Below are 24037 nucleotides of genomic sequence, written 5' to 3'. Positions count from 1 at the left end.
CAGAAAGGAGGGGGAGCCCCAACTCCAGTTCTTAAAGAAGGGGAGAACACTTCGGAATAAGTTTTTAATAACTCAGGGATGGATATTAATGGCGAGAAGAGTGAAGTTAACCCCACTCCCGCCTTGTTATTATTTAGGGATGCAAATGAAAAGTGTCGCCATTTTTCACGGGGCGGCTATTGGGAAAGTCAGAAGGGTGCTCTGTTATTGGAGACGTCAGTCAACCTCGTCAGTCAAATTCACGCTTTCTACCCCTCCCCTCAAACTGCTAAAATTCACATCAAACCTTCAGTCACACCTCCTCTCCTTGCTCGTCACCTGTCAAACTGTCTTCGGTTTATATAATCCAGTTACAACAAACCCCCATCTAGTACAAATTTATCAAGACCGTATTTTTACAAATTTATCTTTATAAAAGAGATAAACAAATCCAAGCCCTTGTTGTTGATTCTATTTCAAAAATTTTAAGCTTAAATTAAATGTGTACTTTTACAATTAAAAATAATCATTGTAATAATTATCGGCACGGTTATTTCATCATAATTTTATTAGATGTATATGTATTGGTGTTCCTCAAGATAGTATCTTATGTCCCATTCTCTATACATTTTATACAGCTGACATTCCAACCCACCCTAACACAGTCCTAACAACATACGCTGATGACACATGTATACTATCTGTAAACAACGACCCTACTAATGCATCACAAACTCTACAAACACACATAACATCCATTGATGAATGCTGTCAAAACTGGAGAATTAAAATAAATCCTGACAAATTTACCAGATTACCTTTACTCTCCGTCGTAAACCTCTACCTTACTGTCCAACAGTATCCTTTTTAAATACTCCACTAACGCCTATTGAACAAATTCGATACTTAGGACTCCATCTTGACAAGAGACTTACTTGGAATCCACATACAACACTGAAACGACAAGAAACTGCACATTGATTTCGATTGCTGCAATACCTACTTGACAAAAGCTCTAAACTTCCCATTCACTACAAAAAAATATTATACACTATGATAATCAGACCAATTCGGACATATAGAATTGAGCTCTAGGGCTCTACCAAACCATCAAATTCCTCCGCACCCAATCCTTACAATCTGAAATCCTGAGTAAAATCCTTGATGCTCCTTATTACATTACAAATAAACTCATCCACAAAGACATTAATAACCCATTCCTTGCTGAAAATCGCATGCGTTTCCATGTTTGGACTGAATTTAAAAATATATTTAAATTTTTAAAAAATACAAACAAAATAAGATGTAACAAATATATATTGTGAATTACACATAATCAACTGCAAATTGATGTCATAGAATTACATTTTTCTGAATTACTACAGTGTTCTTGATGATAGTACGATAGCCGAACACATCACTTATTGACTGTAAATTAAAATATAGTGAAATAATCTTACCTGTAATTATAAATAAATAAACCTTCATCTAATCATTTTCATATATAAATAATTTTCTTTATCTTCCTACCCTGCTCTTATTATTTCTTAAAAAGAGTAATAAACAACATTATCAGTTCTTTAGCTGAAGAATTCGTTATTTACACCGTGTTAAGCCATTTATATGAGGATAAGACCTAATTGATATTAAATAATATTTAATTGTACATTAATATGGCCAATTGAATCAAATTCGTTTTCGAGTCCAAGTTCGATGTTTTTTTTTTCCTAGAAATGCTCCTGACCAATCAAAAATTAATAAAATGACAATACTTATGTAATAAAAATAGTAAGAATCGAAAACTCGGACTTACATACATATTACTGCAAGAAAAATTCTTCAGAAATAAAGTGTCGTCACATATCGTCCACTTTTCGAATCCGACAGAGCGAAATAGGAATATAATTTTTTTTTTTAAATGACCAAACATCCTTAAAATAACACCAGAAATCTTGATGACTAAGATATGTGAGTGGTTCTATAAAAAAGAATCGATGGGATTAGTGAAAGGATTATATTGAAAGAATATCTGCATGTCACGGCTTCCCACTTGTAACTAACTGACTACCTTCGTTTCTGTTTAAAATCAAGACCTTTTTTGTACATGTATATATATATATATATATATATATATCATAATTTTGTTTTTATTTCTCCTCCTCTTTATGGACACTCCAACAGTTAACAAAATACTTTCCAGAGTAATTACAAAAATAAAATTAATAATTTTAGTTTGGGAATATAGCATAAACGAGATCATATTCCGAATCATATGTTTTTTTAATGAAAATGTAAGTATATAACATAGAATTGAGGGCGGATAGGTCGAATTTTAGATGCAGTTTGGTTCTCCTATTATTTAAGTTTAAATTTATGTTGAAATTAAGTGTTTCAGACTCCTCCTTTAAATTTGTTATAGTTCTTTAGAAGAAAAGAAAAAATTCGATTTAAGACGGTGTCGAACTGCCCTACCGTATCCTTTAATAAAGTTGCTCTTAACCATGTAGAACAGATCCGTTACCTTGGGCTGCCACTTGACAAACGACTAACATGGAATCCTCACACAAAAACTGAAAGGACAGATAACTGCACGTCGATTCCGACGATTACAGCAATTGGTAGACAAACCGTCTAAACTTTCAATTCATTACAAAAGACTGATCTACATGACTGTAATAAGGCCAATCTGGACAAATGGAGTTGAACTTTGTGGCTTCACTAAACTTTCGAGTTCCTCTCGTATCCAATCCAGAATCATTCGTAAAATTCCCAATACTCCTTACTTTGTAAATGTAACCGATCTAGTCCAAATCAAATACCATTCCTTTCATAATAAACTCCCCAACTACCCAAACCCACTAGTTTCTAACCTTGCTTCCTCTTCCATTCCTATTAATCTTCCGAGGCGCCTAAAAAGAAGATGCTAATGTAAAAACGTCAATAGAGTCCTACCAATGGTTAGTTTCTCTAAACTAAAATCAAATTTACTGGATGTATGTATATAAATGTACAGTTGTAAATTTCAATAAAGTTATGAAAAAAAAAAAAGACGAGAGTGATTAATAAATATTTGGAGAAATGAATTAAATCCCAGTGCTAGAACTTATTCAGTTATAAGCTAAATCGCGGAAAACGAGATGCAGCGGGAATTGTCAGGTTACAAATTCATCTCCAACACAAGCATGAAGTTTGAATCCAGTTGAAAAGACATTGCATATCAATATAATAAAATATAACTATAATCTTAATAACTAATCAACTATAGCAATATATCTTTTCCCAAATTATATACGTTTACATTTAAAAAATGATAATTTAGATGAAAACATTTCATACAACATACTTTTATAGTTAATTTAAAACAATTAATAATTAACCTTTTTTTATGAACAACCAATTATTTTTCAAGTGATTTTATATTTTTTTAAATATATTGAAAGCACTTTCAATGGACTTAAATAATATTTTATGAACCATAAAATAGCTTCAGAAATTTTAAGTTTATATCTTACCCTATATAATAATTTCAATAGGTCAAAGAAAAGTAACCGACAGTTGAATCGAAAACATAATTATTGATCTTCAGTTTTGCAGCCATTGTAATTGCAGAAAAGTCATTCGTACTTTCTTATTCATTTCAGGCTTTCAATAACAGCCTTCTTTCCTTTTTTAGCCAATAACTCATTTAAATATTTAATAATTCAACTAAAAATATTTCTAGTGTAGTGATTCTTAAGGACATCTAGACACACATTCCTTCAATTTCCAACGAAAATGTTTACATACCCTCTCTGAAAATTATAACATTGAAATGTGTGTAAGTAGGGAACAAGCGTATCTTGTAGATATGAAGGGCGCGCTCGCCTGAAGGTTAAAATATTATATTATAATTGTCTATAAAAGTTATTAATACTATCAACTAATTTGCCAAAACAATTAGAACGCTTTTATGCGTTTTTGTTGTTCGTAAGGTTTTACGAACAACAAAAACGCATTATGTAGCCTAAGCATTGCAGGATGGAATAAGCAAAACATGGGTTGCAACATTAAATATTTCTGCTTACCCACAGAAGCAATTTTCAACAGGAAAACCACAGTGAGAGGAAAGGGAAATGGACTCCCCTTTCCTGCAGAGATTGAGTAACCGAATGCTGCTTCTTGTCTAAGCTTCCGGTCTCCCAGCCTCCTCCACACTACCCCGGCCCTTCACAATAGGAATGATACAAACAGTAAATCCTTTTATGATATATGGTGGTTCGTCGAAAAGTGGTATCAAGTATATCTACGGTGAGTTGCCAATAATCATTTTTTTTTTTATTTTTCCAATTCTATATTTTTATATATTTTCTACTCAGTCTGCAATAAATGAAATTAAAATGATTCATTATTATTACTCATAATAAAACCAGAGTAGCGGTTCACAAACATTTTTTTGGTGATGGCACCCTTGTTGAGCTAAAATAATTTCGCGGCACCCTTGTCAAGCTAAAAAAAAAAGCGGTGAAATTATCCTCAGAGAGGTTGAATATGTGTGAAAAGAAGAAAAAAACTGTGCAAAGTAAATGCTGGAGCGATTAATTTTTATTATATTTTAGTCGATTACAAATATTCATTATAGACAATAATGATACTAAACTATATCCAATTCACTTTATGTTTATTAATTTTTTTTTTTTAATATTTTAAGAAATCTAATCGACTACCATTTAAAAATAATTAGGGGTAATGACGAGTTTCGAGTACCAAGGTCGAGTTACCACTAACTTGGAGCCAAATTTAAAAAAAAATCGGCCCGATGGTTTTGAAAAGCAACAAAAAATAAATTTTAGGTTAAATTTCATTCATATGTTTAAAATTCATAATTCATTCATTAGGTTTTAAATTCGTTAAATTTCTTTTTATTCGATTTTTGGAGTCTACATATCTTGAAATATAAAACCTCAAAAGTTTATGGGATATTAGTCCTTATTTATTTTTTTGGTTGGTTAAATAAATTCATTATTGAAAATCCAACTTAATAATGAACAACCACTATCACTAGGCCCAATGCTCTAAATATTTGTTATTTTATATATAAGAAGATGGTCAGGGTTGCGGTCAAAAGTGAAACAAAAATAGTTTACAACTATTTATTTTCCAACGTTTGTTATTTGTTATTTTAATTTTTTTTCTTTTCTTTTATTTTTGTTGTAGTATTTTGAGAAAGAAGCATCCATTTGTGATACCCAGTTTGGGAACCACTGCACTTGAGGGGTGTTAAGTGATAATTTATATGAATAATAATATACATATTTGAAATAATATTGAACTTATTTATTAATTTTAATTTTTCAACAGCTTAATTTTTTTTTTTAGATTTTGGAAGAACTCGAATATTGCAATAGTTTCTTCAATGTTATTTACCACTGTGTGTACCCCTCAAAATTGTTTTCAAAATTGGTCTTGCTGGTTTGTGTAAGATGTTAATTTGTTCAAATATCTTATTCTTCCCAAGATATGAAATATTTATTAACAAATACAATGCTTCACGAAGATGATCCAGGCAGTTAACCCTATAGCACCTATTATGGGAATAATACTTATATTACAAAGCAAACCCAACAAATTCATGACCAATCTCAACAATTGATATTTGTTTTAAATGCAGAATGGCTTTATTTGTGCTGAACTTACAGTTTAGCCAGAATATCTGCCTATAACTTCCTAATGAAGACCTGAAAATCAATTGATACAAATAAATAATCTTTTGTTTATTTGTATTCTTGTATTCTTCTGTTAACTACCCCCCCCCCTCCTCCTGACCATCTTCTCCTCTTATTTATCTATGGTCAACTATCTTCACCTCAACAGACTAACTTACAGTTTAGCCAGAATATCTGCCTATAACTCCCTGATGAAGACCTGAAAATCAGGTCGAAACGTCGGCACAAATAAATAATCTTTTAGTTATTTATGTTTTTCTGCTGACCACACTTCCAACCATCTTCTCCTCTTATATATCTATGGTCAACTATCTTCACCTCATTAATTGAATATGTATTGTCTTTTAAAAATACATTGAGAATTGAAACTTTGGTGCAATATTAATGCCTCTACCTACATACTAAAACCCATTAAGACAAATGCTAATTCATAGAAAAAAAAATCCTAAACTACAAAGTTTGAATTTTAAAATAAAATCCTAGAATGATAATTTATGCACCTGGACAATGAACTTCCAGATTCAAACAATTATGAGATACAAACATAATCTATTAAATTTCATAACCATACAGGCACATTTGGAATACATTTTCACAAAATACAACCAAAATTATTGGCTCAATTTTCAAACATTTATATTTGAAAAGTTGAATACAATAATTAAAGATATTTAAAGGATTATTTTCTACTTTTTTTCAATACTTATTTTTCCGTAAAAAAATATATATAGATTAAGATTTTTCAACAGATATTACTAATATATTATCGTTAAAGTTGTGAATATAATTTACTCTCAAAAAATTTCATTAATTTTTAATGCCATCATGAATTAAAAACTTTACAATTATTTATATGAACACTTGAGAATCACTTTAGATAATCAACATTGTTGAAAAACAAAAATTGTAAAAATTTGATACATGTTAATGATAAATACATTAATTTATTGAATTCAATGCCAAAAAACTTTTTAAAAATCGATGTTTACAATGCTATTTGTCAAATAAAATTTTAGTTGTATTTACATATTATTTAGTAACTGAAAAGTTATTCCATTATCAGAGATACAAACATCATTGAAACTACCTGTAATAAATAAGTTTGTTTTTTAATTTTTAATTATTTTTTATTTTTTGTAAAAGTTTAATGAAACAAATGAGTAACCCATCGAAATGCATGTGCATGTGCACAAGTGCCAGTTCGTAGGGCTGTAACTAATAACCAGATTTTTGTAAAGTAAAACATCTAAAAGAAGGCAGTAAAAAATCCAAAATCATGTAGTAATTCTGCAATAATCATCAACTTTATTATTGATTTATTTATAATAATAAATACATGGAAATCTTACCTAACATTGTTTAAATCAAATTAAACTCGCTAAATTCTCTTGACATTTATGCAAACATATAAAAACAATTATTGTGTTTAAAAACCTAAAATTTTGTCCAAGATTGAAGAACTATGAGGAAGATAATTTGGCTAAGTAATTTTATATTCCAATTGAGCTAGAATTGAATTTTTCTAACTTAATTTTTTTAAAACTTAAGTTTTAGAAAAATATGCAAGCCAAGGAGTATTCAAAAATATTTTTCCAAACGATATTCCCCTAATATTTCACAATATAGCCCAAAAAGAGTAAAAAGTACAAATAAAAAACTGAAAACATGTTAAATTGTGGAAAAACTGCAAAATGTGCAATGTGCAAACATGGTATAAAATAAAATTAGTGTTATTGGAATCCTTTTTCATTATTCAAATTTCTATTTAGGTTTGATGGAATTTAGAGCTAGATAACAAAAGATGCAATAGCACAAAAGTGCAGTCTCTAATTACCAATCTAAGTAATGTAATATGTTTCAAAATGTTTTCTGCTTTGTCGTGCTGAACTTGACGTTTATATCTCACTCTAAGTTTAATACCAACATCTGAAATCATAAATGTTGAAGTTAAATGGATTTCCAGTATTTTTTTATAACTATTCAATTACACTATAAGATGTTGATCCATAACAATGTATTCTTCACTTCACGTTAAGAAAAAAGTTTTTTAATATAAAAAAAAATTGTTTAAATTCAATTTCCCAAAGGTTACATTTTTGAGTTATGTTAGTATTTAGTTGAGAGTGTGATATATTCTATTATAAAATTTAAAATAAAACTCATTTGTAAGAACATGGAAAACAATTATGAAAAAACAAGTAAGCAAATTAATGGGGAGCAAAAGTTCTTCAGAGCATCTCAAATTGTAACACTTAAAGAGATAAGGTGGTCTAGTGAATAAGAATAGTTCATGCAAGAATGAATCATAGATACTTATACACTAAAGAACTGTTCTCCAAAATAAAAATATAGTAAAATAAATTTGTTTAATTTTATGTTGTTAATAAAAACTAATTTATTATATATTTTAATAATTAAATCTACTAGTCATCAACTCCATTCTCCAATAAAATATGGCATTTGATGATCTACTTGTTTCAAATGATAATAATGGCAGAACTCCTAGCATTTACCTACTTCTACTATAAGGGTTCTACCATTTTCCTACTAATACCAAAAGGGTTCCGCCACCACAAAAAGGTTAGGAACCACTGGTTTTCATTAACGAAGTTTGACTTTTCAAGCTGGTTGATTTTTAGGCATAAAACATACTGGTCAACAAATGTTGTTAATAGAAACATTCTAATAAATATAAACAGGTCTAGTTTATAATGTGAAGCTGGTGGTTCTGAATGCAATTTGAAATGGTAGTGGCTATCTAGTGGCTATCTTTTGATTTTTCAAAAACAATAACTATCAAAGTAATTGTACTGCAAAATGGAATACAATTCATTTTCTGTTGTTCATAAAATCTTAATTAGTAAATATTTTAATAGTTAAGTTGAGAACTTTTCATTATCTTCTTATTTTTATATTATCAAATCAGTTTTAATATTTCATTCCTGGATCTGCTGGAGTATTAAGTGGTTGAAAATGAACTTCAAAGGGCTTTTAAACATAGCTTTAAAACTTATAGATCCCAGAGAATGATAAATTACTTTAAAAGACTAAAATGAAACATATGAGTACATTTTATAAAAATTTAATGAGAATTATATTGAAGTACAGATGGTTAACAAACAATAGTATTTGAACCAACCTATATCATAGAGGATATTTCATTAGTTGAAATATTAATACAAATAATAGATAAATCAAAGGATAAGTAATATGTTACATTAGGTGGAATTAACTCTGAAATTAACAAGCACCAGATATAAGCCAGTAAGACCTACAGCACCATTCAAACAAAAGGGTAAGATCCAAATTAAGTGATTTATAAAAGCAAATTTTTTTTTTAAATATTAAAGAATTAAACAAAAAAAGAATCAAACAAAAAATAAAAAAATAGGCATCTAAATAATATACTTAGAAAATGAATTGATCAATCGTGTGCCATAATAATAAAGTATGATACATTTAAAGAGTTTAAACATCTTTGATTGAACGATATACATTTTAGAAAGCTTACAATGTGTTTATTTGAATTTTTTTAATGATATTCAAAATAATTAAAATAATAATACTTTGGACACAAGATAATTTGTCAATGATGTTTTATAATTTGTTGATGAATGCTAAATAAAAAAATAATTATCATTTTTAATCTGAAACATTATATCCCTGATAAAGATCAGGCCAGCCAAATAGTATATGTTAAGTAAACCAGCACAACTTTCATGTAATGCGATGTACATCACCAATAAATATTTTTCAAGTAGCTATTTAGTTATTTTTATAAGGCTGAACATAAATCATTTTTTACTTAACTCCTTATAATTCTTCTGATGACATCATGAGATTAATTTGAATTAGACAAACCATCTACAAGAATATTAGACAAAGATGCAAATCCATGTTAAATTTTTCCCTGCCTAAGGTCCCATGGAGGTATTGATGTTTTGTTCAATGTTGCATTTGTTTTAACAAAGCAATCCACTCTTCTATCTCAGTATGACAATCTATTGAAAATGACTATATCTTAGTTTCTCTTTTATGATGTTAATCTCTATAAGGAAATTTATTTTTACATATTTATAATGAACAAGTTTTATCAATGATGCTGTTTTGTAGAATTCTCTGCTTGCTAATTAGAGTCTTTGAAAGAATGCTCTACTTTGATGTCTTTCACTGAATTGTCATTGTCCATATATTTGAATGGGATATATAACTGTTGAGCTAGCAGAACAATTAAAATCTACAATTTCTTGATCTTGTAAATAAATACTTATAAGTCTAGCTCTGTGAGGTACAGCACTATCATCCATGACTTTGAATCGTGGACTAATGCCTTATCCCAAACACCACAATATATGTATTAAGAACTAGTCCAAATAAGACTAAATGTTAATTTAATTTCTTAACACAAGCTATTTTTGAGTCACTGAGGAAATTCCATCCATACTGTAACCAATTGTTTCCCAAATTTTCTTGATATCATGTTGATGTACAAAGTTAGGCATTTGTGAAAAATTATCATCAAACTGTAAGATATGTATACAAATTGCAGTCTCCTTATGTTGTGAGATGAGCCCTAAAAAATGCAAAAAAGGTGTTTCCTGTTGCAATCCATAGCTTGAAGTTTAATTTGCAAATTAAAAGTTGAAAATAAAACATCATCTAGCCTTTAGTAACTTTTAAAGGAATTTTGCCAAACCCAGACACTAAAATACTGGTCTTTTTCAAAAAAGTTTAAGACAGTCTTTTGACACCAGAACCATTTTGCTTATATAGTCATGTTACAATATGATTGAAAATACTTAATTATTTATCAAAAAGAACCTAAGTATGATAAATGTGTATATAGAATAAATTTAAAATATACTTTAATAGTAATATAAAATAAAATACACTTCAGTGGTAAAAATAAATAACAATCCACGATATTTGTAACATATTATAGAGTTCTGTAATTTGTTTACCTTATGTACTTTAAGTTACTCTGTTTTAGCTACTTCACTTTTCAACAATTGAGAAGGTATCTCACAGCTGAAAAAAACACAAACTTGATTTGTAGTCTTAAGGATTTTCTTATAACATAAAAGCAAAAACATAAGAAGTTTACAAAGTATAGTTTATTGAATGCCAAACAACAAAAGTTTTTGTAACAGTTACTACTCACAGTAAGGATTTAAATATTAACAAAATGACGACAAAAAAATCTTTTTCTATTAGTCTAGCAGCTTCAGAAGCACATTCAATAGACCAACTTTATAAGTTCCTTTAAGTCCCTATGATTTCATTCACTAACATTGTATCAATTCACAATAAATATCTTTCAGCTACCAAAAATCTCATGAACCAAAATATGTTATCTCAGTCTCAATTAAGGTTAATAAACAGATTTAATTCGCACACCAAATAATTTCTCATCATTAATTAATTTTTTATATTCAATGACAAAATATATAAATATTAACATTATGCATTAATGAAATATTGCAAATTATAAATATCCTCAGGTGAAAATGAAATATTTATAAAACTTTAAGATTTTTTTTTTTACAAAAGTCTGAAGATAAAAGAACTTGAATGGATCGTATAATACAAATATACTTTAGTATTATTCAATTAAGATTGTATTCAATAATAAATAACTTTATATTCTTTATTCTAAATATTTAATAAACTGTAATTATAAAATTAACTTTTAATTTTGTTTTCATTTTTATTCATTTATTTTTTGATAATAAATGGTTAAAAATTTATAGTTCAGTATTTAATCAGCATTTTTGTAATGAAAGAAAATTACTGTCCCCATAAATGTATGTATTGAATTTAAAAATCAATAAAACATTTCAAATTAGGAATACAAAATATCTTTTTGTTACAGATTGCTGAATTAATGTAAAGTATTCATTATTTTTTCAAAGTAAAATTTCTGTAAAATCTGAAACGTAATAAATAATATAAAATATTAAAAAGTTAATTTAATAGAAATTAAAAAAGTACTTTTAAAATCTTTTTGCTAGAAGCTATACAAAATAGCTCACGATTATATGATGATTACAATATAGCTCTCATGAATAATCATGAGAGCTATTTTGTAATCTGTATAAACTGTGTATAAAAAAAATAAGAAATCAGAAAAAAATATGGTTATTGCAATTCCAAAATTTTGGAAACCATTATATTACCAAAAAAAGAAAAATCGAAAAATTCAGTATCAGCCTTCTATGAATATAAATATACATTCTAAAAAAAATCTGATATAAAAATATAGTAATTTGGAAATATAAAAATATTGGAAGATTATTGATTGACCGGGTGTATAGTGTTGATTGACAAATGTGTATAGATGAATGGACCACATTCCATTCATATAGTAATTTATGTTTTAGAAAGACTATTTTAAGATTTACATGCACATATTTATTTAATATAAGTAAGTTTTTTATAAAAAAAATTTTCCTGAAAAGAAATTTTAATGGACTTTATCAACACATATTTAAAGCAACTAACTTCTAATTATTAAAATTACTTGTTTTATCTTGTTAGTACAGATATTGAAAGTTAATACCTTTGAAGTAATTGATATTTAATTTTAAGAAAGAATAATTGACTTTCGACAATTACTATATACTACTAATGAGTGATTTTGTCGGTAACATTAATAATCGTCCAAACATAGACATTAAAATAAAATAGAGTTCTTAATTCAAAAAACCTTGCAAAATCAATTCAAATCATATGATTTGAGTACTTTTTGGAAATGGCATATCACTGCTTACTTAATAACTAAAACATCAAGGAATACATTTAAAGACATAATTATGCATAGTCTAGCATAAATTTAGAACCTTTAATATTTTACCTATAAGAATATAAAAGCATAAAGTTTTACTCGATATTTTTACTTTTGAACAATTTACCATACAAATTGCTTCCAATGAAAATGACAACCAATGTCTGATCGTTACATTTTTGATTTATTATTTTAAAATACACATATCATTATCATAAAATATTAATTTTAAGATTTCATTCTTTATTATATATAACTTTGTCATTTTATTGTATTTCAATATAACCTTTATTTCTTATAGCCTCCCCATGCCACATCTTCATAAAGTATCTTCATGTGAAATATTTAGTTGTAGTTTAGTTTTTTTTCTACCATGCATTTCATTGTAAATATATTTCTCCTGTTAGCGTGTGTTAGTTTTTCCACAGCATATTTCGTTACAGTTGATGCCCATTCTGAAGAATGTTTCTTTGAGAAAGTAGAACAAGGTACTAAGCTTGGTTTAATGTTTGAGATTTCAGAAGGAGGCTTCTTGGATATAGACGTCAAAATTATTGGTCCAGATGACAGCATAATTCATCAAGGATTAAGAGAAACTAGTGGAAAATATACTTTTTCAGCACATGCATCTGGTGTATACACATACTGCTTTAGTAACCAAATGTCTACTATGACTCCAAAAGTTGTCATGTTCAATATGGAGGTTGGTGAGGCTCCATCAAGTGAAAATAAAAATGATGCTGATCATAACAAAATGGAACAAATGATTAAGGACTTATCAGCTGCACTAACTGGTGTTAAGCATGAGCAAGAATACATGAGTGTTCGTGATCGTATTCACCATGGTATAAATGAGGCAACTAACAGTAGAGTTGTAACCTGGTCTATTTTTGAAGCAGTTGTTCTTATTACAATGACTGTCGGTCAAGTTTATTATTTAAAGCGATTTTTTGAAGTTAGAAGAGTGGTGTAGTTAAGTGGTTTTTGTACAGTATTTATTTCACCGCTAATTTTAAGTGTACAGTTAATAAATCGTAATGAAAGCGACTCGGCAAAAGCCATGCAAGGACTGGTAAATCTTATCAGAAATTACATGTATTGACTATAACTTTTGTACATTTTTCATTATCAATTAAATCTTAAACAAAATTTTAAGTGTAATTGGTATATAATTGTATAATATATAATAGTGTATCAATGTAGCACACTTTCTCATTTGGTATTTCTGATTTATGTTTTATAATAAACGGTTAACTACACCAGATATTTTATTTGTATCACTTTTTATCAATAAATTATCTCCTTTATCATCATGCTCTATGTTCTGGTAACTAACATGTGAAAGTTTATTTGCAAACAGTAACATGTGTGACTAGGTGATATTGTAAAATTTTGCTTTAATTTACTATATAAAGAATCCTTGTCTTTTAAAATTTTCATATACCATTACCTATTGTTAGTATTTTTATTGAACTTTTCTATCATTATATTTTAATACTTTTTTCTGTCAATTTATTTCTAAAATTGTTGTTCTTTCATTTATAACTTTGTATTTACATACTATTATGTTATTATTATTGAAAGCTGCTTAACTGACTTGAATTCATAGAAGTCAAATGATTTTTAGGCTACTGTAATAGTTCTGAACTTTTATTTATTTTTTGGTTTCAATTGTCTAAGCCATTTAATAACTTTCATTACAACTATATTTCATTTGTATTTGTAATTTATCTAAGTTTATTTATTATAAATTATTTAAATTTTTTATAATTGTATTGCTGGTTGACATAGTTATGATTTTGTTTTTTTTTATGAGGCACTATTTACTATATTGTGGAGAGGATTTCATGATGTACTATGTATACTAACTGCTGGAATAAGCTCATTGTACAAATGCCTTCTGTGATAGTGCTTATCTACACACTGATAGTAAACCTAACCTCATGAACAGTTCAGCTTAGTAAATGAATGATAAAAACGAACAATTAAATACTTTCACTATTGATTAACTAGAAACTTGCAAGTTTATTTGAGGGTAGTTGTTAAGAGTTGAGACTGGAGTTTCAGTGAAAAAATCAAACTTTAATTAGAAAACATTTTTTGAACTATTTTGGAAAATATCAAGGACTATAAGACATACAGATGTGTATATGCTCTCAAATTGAAAATTGTGAAATGCAGTATTACATAGTTTATAATAACAATTTATTAAGTAAAGCAGTTTTCATATTTGCTAAAATAAATATAATAACAATTTATTAATTAAAGCAGTTTTCATATTTACTAAAACAAATATAATAACAATTTATTATGTAAATAAGTTTTCATATTAGCTAAAATAAATTCACAAAATCTTGCTCTCTCAATAACTGGGGAAAAGAATGTTTAGGAAAAACTGTATCCTGTGCAATATTGAATTTAAAAAAGCTATGGTATCCTAATACTGAATATTGAAAGAATTAAATTTTAGAATATTTTTAACCTAAAAAATTAATTTTTTTATTGAACCTAAAAAAATGAATTTTTTTATTGAACCTAAAAAGCAATGGGATTATAATACTGAATATTGAATGAGAATTAAATATTGGAATTGTTTTAACCTCCAAAAAACCTGAATTTTTTATTGAACTTAAAAATAGTTATGGGATCCTAATACTGAATATTGAAAGCAAATTAAATATTAGAATTTTTTTGTTATTTAGATTAATTAAACATTTATCTCTCCCTTGACTAAGAATTTTCGTTGAGGCTTGGTGGTGACCAATTTACCATTTATCGGCTATCCCCTTGAAACCAGCTTAATAATTAAAAAAATTGGTATAGATTCGGTTCTTTGTAAAATAGACAAATTAGGTACCGTAGTACTTAATTTGAATGGGCATTTTTTATTGGAATAGTCGTTAATTACGCTATCAGGAATGTTCAGAAATATAAAAATATTGTAGTTTTTCTCCTACAAAAATATACCAGGTAAAGTATGAAATATACACTTCCAAAAATTTTTAGACTCACCCTTTTTATATTATACTGATAATATTGTTTGAAATGTAATATGTAAAACTTTGTCTTATTTGAATAAATTTTGTTGAGCTTTTGATACTAGATTTTAATTGGGAGTTGTCATCAATAAAAATACTCTAACACTTCTTTAACTTTCACATCCTGGAAATAATTTATAAGATTCGAGAAGAGAATAAAGGAAAATATATTTTTTTCTCCTTCCTACTAGTGTATCTTCATCACCTTTCAGCATGATTGTTTCCTCTGTAGGGTTATGTTGCTGAACATTTCAATAATGGGCTAGGGAGTTATGGAAAACTATTTAAGTACCTCAAAGTGAGAAGGGAGTTTTAGCCTCGAGCAGAATAGTAACAGATAAAAAATATCTACACTGGATATGTATACTGTGACTGAAATAGAAAAATGAACTATATATAGGTTCTCTCGATTGGTAACTTACTTGTATATAGTTCACAGTTTAGTTATTATTTAATTCTCATTTGAACCAATTAAAAATTTACTCAGATCTTGTCACCAGAAAGAATTTATCAAGTATTTAGCAGTTGATGGAAAATTCAGGAGCCGATATTGTCTTTTTCTTTCAGATTGTTTTTGTCATTTATGACTAAGTTGGTTGGGCTCTACTGAAAAATAAACCTATGTATGGTGACCTAATTGGGACTTTTTCCAAACCCATAACCGCCTTGTTGGGTACACCGATAAAGACTTAAAAGCCTAATTTAACCAAAATTAACTTAAGGATATGAGTCTCATTATTCTTACTTTGCTACAAATAACTAATACCTTCTGGGGGGTCATGAGATTATATCCAGTAAGCCAATAATAGATCTGCAAACTCATATCAGCTTATTTTATGTAATAAAATAAAACTGGTGTGTATCAGGGATGTGCATAAGTAAGAGGTAGTTCAATCCGCTTCTAAATAATGAAATTTATTAATTAATTACACCAATAGTTTAATTGTATCTTTTACTAATAATCCGTGACATTGGAAATATTGCCACTCTTCTGTGATACTCTAATTTTATTGATTATTGAAAAGTGATTGATTCTTCCAAATTAATGGACCTGTTTCTAAATTCATCTATGAATAGTTTATAAAATATCATTAAAGAAAATTAGGAATAGTGAAGATTCTATAAACAAAAAAAATCCATTTCATTATGAAACAAAATGGTGACCATTCCATGTTTCCTAGGTCCATAGTTCCGCCAATTATGAAGATGTATTCAATTTATCTCTACTTGGAAATAATAAACAATAGTAATTGAAAAAATAACAATAATTAATAATCTGCGGGTTTTTTTAACTAACAGACGTTAAAATTTTCTACCAAAAAATATTCCATTAGTTTTTCAATGGCACTTGTGAACAAAAGCTCCAGCGGCGGGAAATTCAAAATGTTTACTTACTATATTATTATTATTGCTTTAATTAGATCACATCTATCGACTTCCGCTCTCTCATAAAGAATAAACAAAACCGTCAATGGTACTTTTTCAGTGGAGGTTAAAACTTGTAATAACTTACAACATAATAGTGTATAAGTGAATTTTGAAGTTCCCGCTGCTTGAACTTGTTTTGTACACTAGTACCTTTTTAACATTTTTTTCTTTTATCAATGTATTACTTTAATTTTATTGTTCCTGTTTTATTGAATACATTTTTCCCTTTCTTGAGGAAAGAAAACACAACATTGTTTCTAGCACGTAACAGTCTTTTGTAACACAACAAGAGGTTTCATTGTGGCCTGATCAGTTTCAGTATGAAAGGTTAATGTTTTGATGAAGGTGTTCGCGAAATTCGTTCAATCATTCCGAAATTTCTATAATGTCGGAAAAGGAAATAATTTTGTCTTACAAAGAAATGGCTTCCGACGAAGGCAAACATTTACAAATGATTAAGGTTTGTTTGATTTCCAGTTTCTTTATTATTTATTTACCTTTTCTTGAAATGCCTGAAGGTAGTTGTATTTTCTTACATTACTCATTGTATATTCTTTGTTCCTTTTGTTTTTTATTTCAGGATAAAACGGCTATTCAGTTTTTAGCATATAGTTTAGACCACAAAGATCCAGCAGTAGTTAAGGAATCTTTAAGAGCCATAGAATTTTTAGTTAAAAATATTCAAACTCACAGCGCTTTAAGGACCACATTCGGTGTACTCGAAGCACTTAAAGCCACTAAGGACAGGTAAAAATATGTACATTTAACTCTTTTAATAAATTAAAATAGGGTTTGAGTGGTTTAATGTTGTTGAATGCTGTAGGAATGATCTGGACAATTCTTTGCTCAATTTAGCTAAAGATATTCACTCTAAACTTGAACATCCTTCTTATGTCAAGCAGACGGTCAATAAATTCGAAGGACAGATTAAGAAAAAATCATCAAAAGTTTATTCTTTTCATGTTTTTGGTTTGAATAAGGTATGTATCACATGCAGGTTAAACTTCATATTTAATTAATTTCATGTGCTATTAGAATCCTGATATAGCTTGTTATTTAATTGAGCAGTTTTCTTTCAAAATTTAATTTTTACCTGTATTTTTCATTTCTTTCGGAAAATGTATTGTTTATTTTATTTTATTTGTTTTATTATTAGATTTTGGATTGAAAACAAAATATCAGGCATTAAACATCAACATCTTGGCTCCTTAATGTTATCCCTCTTCTTACTATATACATTTATTGTAAATGGAGTTTAAATAATAGTAATTTTACTAGTTTATTTGGAGATTTAGTCATAGTAATTATTCTTTCTTTATACTATTTAAATATCAATTATAAATGACCCCTCAAGTTGACTGAATTACTTAATCTTTAATTTCAACTATTCAGAAAAGTACCTTTTATAATATTAACTGTAGCAAAATTCTTAACATTATCTTTTGGAAAAATGTGGCAGAAGTGTAAAAAATATAGCATTTTGGTTGCATTTATACTTTACTTTAAACCATTTCATTAATGCAGAATTGTTGTAGAATTGATATTGAAAATACAAAGACTGATTTTATGGAGTTATTCTCTTTGTCAAATACAAGGTTCAAATAATCGTTGCTTCCTTCCATTCATTGTTATTTGAGCTTTTGTTGTGGATCATGTGTATAATCTATAAAATTAAATTAATCAAAATATCCGTTTATTTTATGTTAGAGTGATTCTAATAAAAAAGATATAATGAATATTTGATTTATTATTATTAGTATTTTATTACAGTTTTTTTTATTTAAAAAAACATCCAATTGACTGTGACACTGCACTTAATTTGCCACTAGGATTCACAAATTATGATTATGATATAGGTAAATGTAAGGTGATTGTAAATATAAAACTGTCCAAGTGTGAAAAGTTTCTTATAAATATTGTTCTTATTTTCAGATATTTGTGGTATTCAGCTGTAGGTAGATTTATGAATCTTGCAAATATTTTCGATATTAATTAAAGTTTGTTTTTAGGATACAAGAACTGACTTAGAATGTGCCCTTGTTAGAATAAGAGGTGTTATTTCTGTACTGTTAGACGTTGAACACCAGAGGTGTACTGTACGTGCTGTTGAAAAAGTTACACCTGAAATTGTAGTCAATTACATTTCAGAGAAAACGAAATTGCAAGCTCGCCTGGTTGTAAAGAACAGGCTTAACCAAGAGGTATTAAGTCATTTATGATATATATATATATTCACTTATTAAATTTAGGAAATGAATTATATTTCTGCTTCTTATTAATCAGATGAATTTCTATTCCTACTATTGATAAGTATTGTTAACTAATTTTGATCAGCATAAAATTAAGATTTTTAAATACTTTCAGTATGTTTATTGTAGTTAGTTATGTAATGGTAAACAAGAGATAAACAAGCCTAATCCAAATATTTTTGTTTTAATTGACCTTGTTGATTATTAGTTATGGTCAATTTAGTTCTAAATTTCAATAAAAATCTTCAAATTAAAATCTTATTTGGCAGTAAAAATTTACTGTATGCCCATGAATGAGTCATGTTGCTTATTATACAGGCATTTCAAAAAAATAAAATCTGAGAAAATAAAAGAAATGTCAGTACAGTGGACTCCTTTTGGTGTATTGTAGAATATTTTAAATAGTTCTAACGATCCTAATCGTCCCTATTTTCAACTTGTTTTAAAATATATAAACCAATGCTAACTACCAAATTTTGAAATTAATCTGTATTACACTATTGTTACATTGATTTCTAGGACATAAATATCCTTATAGTATATTTATTCTATTGAATACCAGAATGTTGATATTCAATTCTATCCATTTGTTTTACAGCCGGTCCAATGTATTTAACACTATGATTTATTTTTCTTTATTTATTTTTTATTGGAAAAATTTTAGTGGTGAATTCTGTTGGTCAGCTATGCTAATGGTTTGGTATTATTAGAAGTTAAATAAATTCAAATAGAAAAGAATGTGCTCTATAATATCAATGTTATTAGCAATGAGCCGTGTTGTTCACATGTCATGTATTGTTTGTTGTACCATTTCTACAATTCTGCTTGTATTTCAGGCTTTCTTTGTAATAGAGCTAATATAAACTCTCAACTACATAGTTTTAGAAAATTGGAGTGGTTGAAAAATTATTTTGTATCAATGAAGGGATAAAGATTTAATCTCTGGTACTTTTGAGTCAGCATTCTCCTGTTAAGCCAATCAGTGTCTTTATATGTTTAATTAAACTGTACATAGCTTTGTTATGATAAGTATTTAATTTTTGTCAATTATACAGGGGTTTGCCTATAAATATTAATTTTGTGATATTGAATATTTACACATGAAATGTGTATCTAATTATGTTCTGGTAAATTCATTAATTAAAAGTTATTTTGTTCAGTAAGCCAATCAGCTTAAATTTATAAATAATACTTACTTTAATCATTTTAGTTTCAAATAACTAGAAATTTACTTATTTTCATTAATGAGGTCAAACCAAAAAGAATTTTGGCAGTTGGACAAGATAAAAAAGGTATTAGTTTGTAACTTGTCAATGTGCCAATCTGGTTGTTATTTACTTTTAGTGTTCGTATTACTTTGTTTGATTACTGATTACGTATTCAATTTCTTGTTTTGTATTCCTTTTGCATTTGAACAAATAATCAGAGTAGAAACATGCTGAAATTAATTAATATTTGCATTTATGTTTGTACCTATCAAACAAAATTTTAACATGCTGGAAATGAGGTAAAAATAAGTTAAGTATAAATATAGAGTTGTTGAGTGTAACTGATGTATTTTAACTCTTTCTAAAGGTGCAAGAACAGACTAATATAGATACCAATAATAAAGTATGATACTAATGAAGTGTACTATATTTAATTATTGGGGAATAAAAAGAGAAATGCATATGTTTTAAAAAAATAAATATTAGGTCTATTTAAATTTTGAAGTAGAAGTAATTAAGAAATCTAGTAATTAATTAAATAATTTCATTTAATTAGATGAAAAATTATCATTTATTGAAAAGAGAATAAATTAGTTTCAACTAGGAGTAGATTAATCGCATCCTGGTTAACACTGGCACTAGAGATAAGCCTTTCTATGATTATTCTCCATGAGGTACCAGCATTGTTTGTTCCTTTTCGGTTTTGTTTCAACCGGAAGACCAATCCCAGCAGCCCACCGCTTTTAATAGAGGTTTTTTTGATATTAGATAGTATGAATTCAAGAAAAAGTCAAAATAATTACAAATTGCAGGTATATATATCATTAATTTCAAAATTCTTCATTGCAATCAAGACTGCAGTTTTAATCACACATATTTGTTGCATTTTGACCTAAAAAAGTATTCTGATTAAGAGTCTTTTTAAAAAGGGCATCTCTCATGCCTCATATTTATTGCCAATTTTTCACTTTCTGAATTCTGGTCAACTGGAATAAACATCATCGCTAACAGACAATATCTTTTCCGATTCTTTGTCTTCTTGACTTTGTTGATGAAACAAAGGATAAACTAACTTGATATCTTCCTTCCGTTGTAAGTTGAAAACTTTATTGTTAAAGAGGCCATTTCTGCTGATAGTAATATTGTGTCCACAAATAATAAAGAATAACTAAGAACAGTCAATATCTCTGGAAAACGATTTTGATAGTTATCTCCATCACTGACTCTACTAATAATAAGAAGACTTGCTGAATCAGAGGCTGGGACAGGATGAACTGTATATCCCCCTTATCAAGTAACCTTTCTCATAGAGGAGTATCATCAATTCTAGATGCAGTAAACCATGTCCATTGGGCCCAAGTTAAACTTTGGACAAATAATAAAGAATATCTAAGAACAGTCAATATCTCTTGAAAACGTTTTTGGCTTAAAGAAATATATTGAGTGGGTGATAACCAGAAACTGATTACATATTGGTTAACTATGATGTAATAAAAGTCCTCGGGTAAAGTAGGCCCAACATTACTATTGGAGGATTAGCAAAGGTATTACTAGGTAATTGAACAAATTACACTAAAAAGAAATGTGAAAAAATATATCTATTAAAAAAATGAATGAAAAATTTAAAGGAAATATTTATCTATTGATTTATTATTTTATTTAATTGACAAACTAAAATGTAACTGTCATTTAAACTTTCACAAGTTTTATTATATGTAATAATCTAGTATGGGATGGTTAATGTAAATAATTTTTATTATGAACTTTACTATTTAGTTTCTTTTAGAGAAAACAAATTAATATGTCCATACCCATATTTATACATGCTGAATTATCATTAATAAAAATCTACATTTTTTTCTTAATTTTCAGATGCTAGTCGCTGTATCAGATGATACTAAAGCTACTGTAGATGAAGTAGATCTGCTCCCAGCTTACCTGCCTGAAGAAGAACCACCAGTTAAAGAGAAAGCCATCAGTTTATTTGGCTTCGAAAGAATAAAAGCGAGTGCTGCAGGAATCATTAATACAGCTACCTCCCTGTTTCAGAACTCATTTTATTGGTGATTAGCATTATTTGCTTAGACATAAAGTATCTGTGATTATTTTTACACAGTTTTATAATGCATTTTTATAACATGCAGTTAAAACCGACCTGTGTATTAATTGTTAACTTACCATTGTAATAAAATGTAATATTTTATCATTGTTTGTTCTATTTTTGTAAATACATTCAGTTATTAATAATATAGGTAAGCTTTTGTACATTCCTGACTAATGATTGATTATTAAAAGAAAATATTTGGTTAACACTCTATTAAACTGGAGGCTTATGTCTGTTTCTTTGTTTTGTGAAGATTTGAAGCTATTGCTACTTAATCCTTTCATGACAATTTTCTTTTTTGTACATTAGTGAATTTGGATAATTTGTTACTAAATAGATAGAATGAAATACCTTGATTAATTAATTAAAGTACTGTTATTGATTTATATATTTTTTTGTTATAATAATTTCAGATTACAAATAAAAATCAAAAGCTTTACTAAACTGTATTGAATGATTTGATTTTGAGCAGATGTATTTTTTGGGTTATGCTACTCCTTCAACAACAATATCACTGTGCCAGTTTTGGATTTATTTAAAGTATGATACATTTTCCCTATAGCTTCTTTATAGAAATAGTTTTTTCTGGTGGAGCCGTTCCCCTGAACCTAATACATATCCAGAACTGTTTGGAATGGATCAACATGGGTTGTATATTGCCACTTGTCTAGTTGGGACTTGTACTTAAGCCTGAGCAGCTTAGTGTACTAGCTCCAGGTCGGAACTCTAAGCAGATTAACTCAAGTATGCAGCCTTGTCACCCCTATTTTACTAGTTGGCAAGGTCGAAACCTTTAAGAGTTGCTGTCTCACCCATATTTGCAACTTAGCTCCAGTATTTGAGAAATACGTTTCTTTTTTTTTTTTTCATAACTTCATCATTTTGTTTTCGTTTATACAAATACATTTAATCCATTTTCAATTTCTTTATGTTTGACCCTAAACATTTTCCAGATGAACCAATAGAAGATAAGGAAGTGATAAAATTGATAAATCATAAAGGATTTTAAAATCTTCAAAATTCCATTCTAATTGTCATTTATATTCAAATTAAATTTGTTAATCTATTTAAAATAAATTTTGTTTGTTGACTTCTGATTTGAGAGAATGGTATGCAATGATTGGTTAGTTTATGTTAAAGTATAAAGGCCTTGTACAATAGGGTGGCTGGAAAAACCTTTCTTTGCAATAGTAATATTTTGGTGAAGCGGTGAATTAAGGATATTAAAAAAAAGGAGGGAAGAAATGAAACCAATTTATATCTTCTGACTGTACATAAGCTCTGAAGAATGAATTTTTACTCATGTCTCTGTTCTATAACTCACAACAATGTAAATTTAATACCTCTAGTCAATTATTATTTGAATCTATTAAGAATTAATAAAAGAATGATTTACATCTGTAAGGTTCTTCCATCTCTACAATAATTTTTAAATTTAACAAAATACTAGAAAAATCCAGTAGATAAGACAATTGGAGTTTTTACCTTAAAAGTGTTAATATTTTACCCTTTCATGTTTATGAGAGTAGTGAACATGAATTTAGA

General features: G+C 28.0%; 2 protein-coding genes and 1 long non-coding RNA gene across 3 annotated transcripts in view; 2 read left to right on the top strand and 1 right to left on the bottom strand.

The window, feature by feature from the left end:
* LOC106682361 (uncharacterized) overlaps positions 1 to 12413 on the bottom strand; it is a 70086-nt gene extending 57673 nt beyond the window's left edge. The window contains exons 1-2 of the long non-coding RNA XR_010844767.1: positions 12241 to 12413; positions 10643 to 10709 (exon numbers count right to left, since the gene is read on the bottom strand). This is a non-coding gene — a long non-coding RNA (uncharacterized lncRNA). The remainder of the gene's footprint in view (positions 1 to 10642; positions 10710 to 12240) is intronic.
* Positions 8797 to 22878, top strand: LOC106682357 (armadillo repeat-containing protein 1). Its single transcript, XM_014423159.3, has 6 exons — positions 8797 to 8976; positions 17245 to 17391; positions 17512 to 17678; positions 17755 to 17911; positions 18941 to 19132; positions 22261 to 22878. Exons 2-6 carry the CDS (start codon positions 17317 to 17319, stop codon positions 22453 to 22455), a joined length of 786 nt encoding a protein of 261 aa, XP_014278645.1. The 5' UTR covers positions 8797 to 8976; positions 17245 to 17316; the 3' UTR covers positions 22456 to 22878.
* On the top strand, positions 12753 to 13731 carry CHOp24 (transmembrane p24 trafficking protein CHOp24). The gene has a single exon (XM_014423160.2). The coding sequence runs from the start codon at positions 12839 to 12841 to the stop codon at positions 13436 to 13438; it is 600 nt and encodes a 199-aa protein (XP_014278646.1). The 5' UTR covers positions 12753 to 12838; the 3' UTR covers positions 13439 to 13731.
* Positions 22879 to 24037: the final 1159 nt, after the last annotated feature.

The sequence above is a fragment of the Halyomorpha halys genome, unplaced genomic scaffold, assembly GCF_000696795.3.
Source record: "Halyomorpha halys isolate HHAL.00 unplaced genomic scaffold, Hhal_1.1 Scaffold409.1, whole genome shotgun sequence".
Classification (NCBI taxonomy): Eukaryota; Metazoa; Arthropoda; class Insecta; order Hemiptera; family Pentatomidae; genus Halyomorpha; species Halyomorpha halys.
Note: the sequence above shows the minus strand (reverse complement) of the source record. Positions and strands in the feature narration are given on the sequence as shown.

Excerpts from the sequence above, each read along its gene's own strand:
- CHOp24 (XM_014423160.2), top strand. The coding sequence starts at position 12,839 with ATGCATTTCATTGTAAATATATTTCTCCTGTTAGCGTGTGTTAGTTTT.
- LOC106682357 (XM_014423159.3), top strand. The coding sequence starts at position 17,317 with ATGTCGGAAAAGGAAATAATTTTGTCTTACAAAGAAATGGCTTCCGAC. Across the intron at positions 17,679-17,754 it reads CTTAAAGCCACTAAGGACAG|GAATGATCTGGACAATTCTT; the intron begins GTAAAAATATGT and ends TGAATGCTGTAG. Across the intron at positions 19,133-22,260 it reads AGAACAGGCTTAACCAAGAG|ATGCTAGTCGCTGTATCAGA; the intron begins GTATTAAGTCAT and ends CTTAATTTTCAG.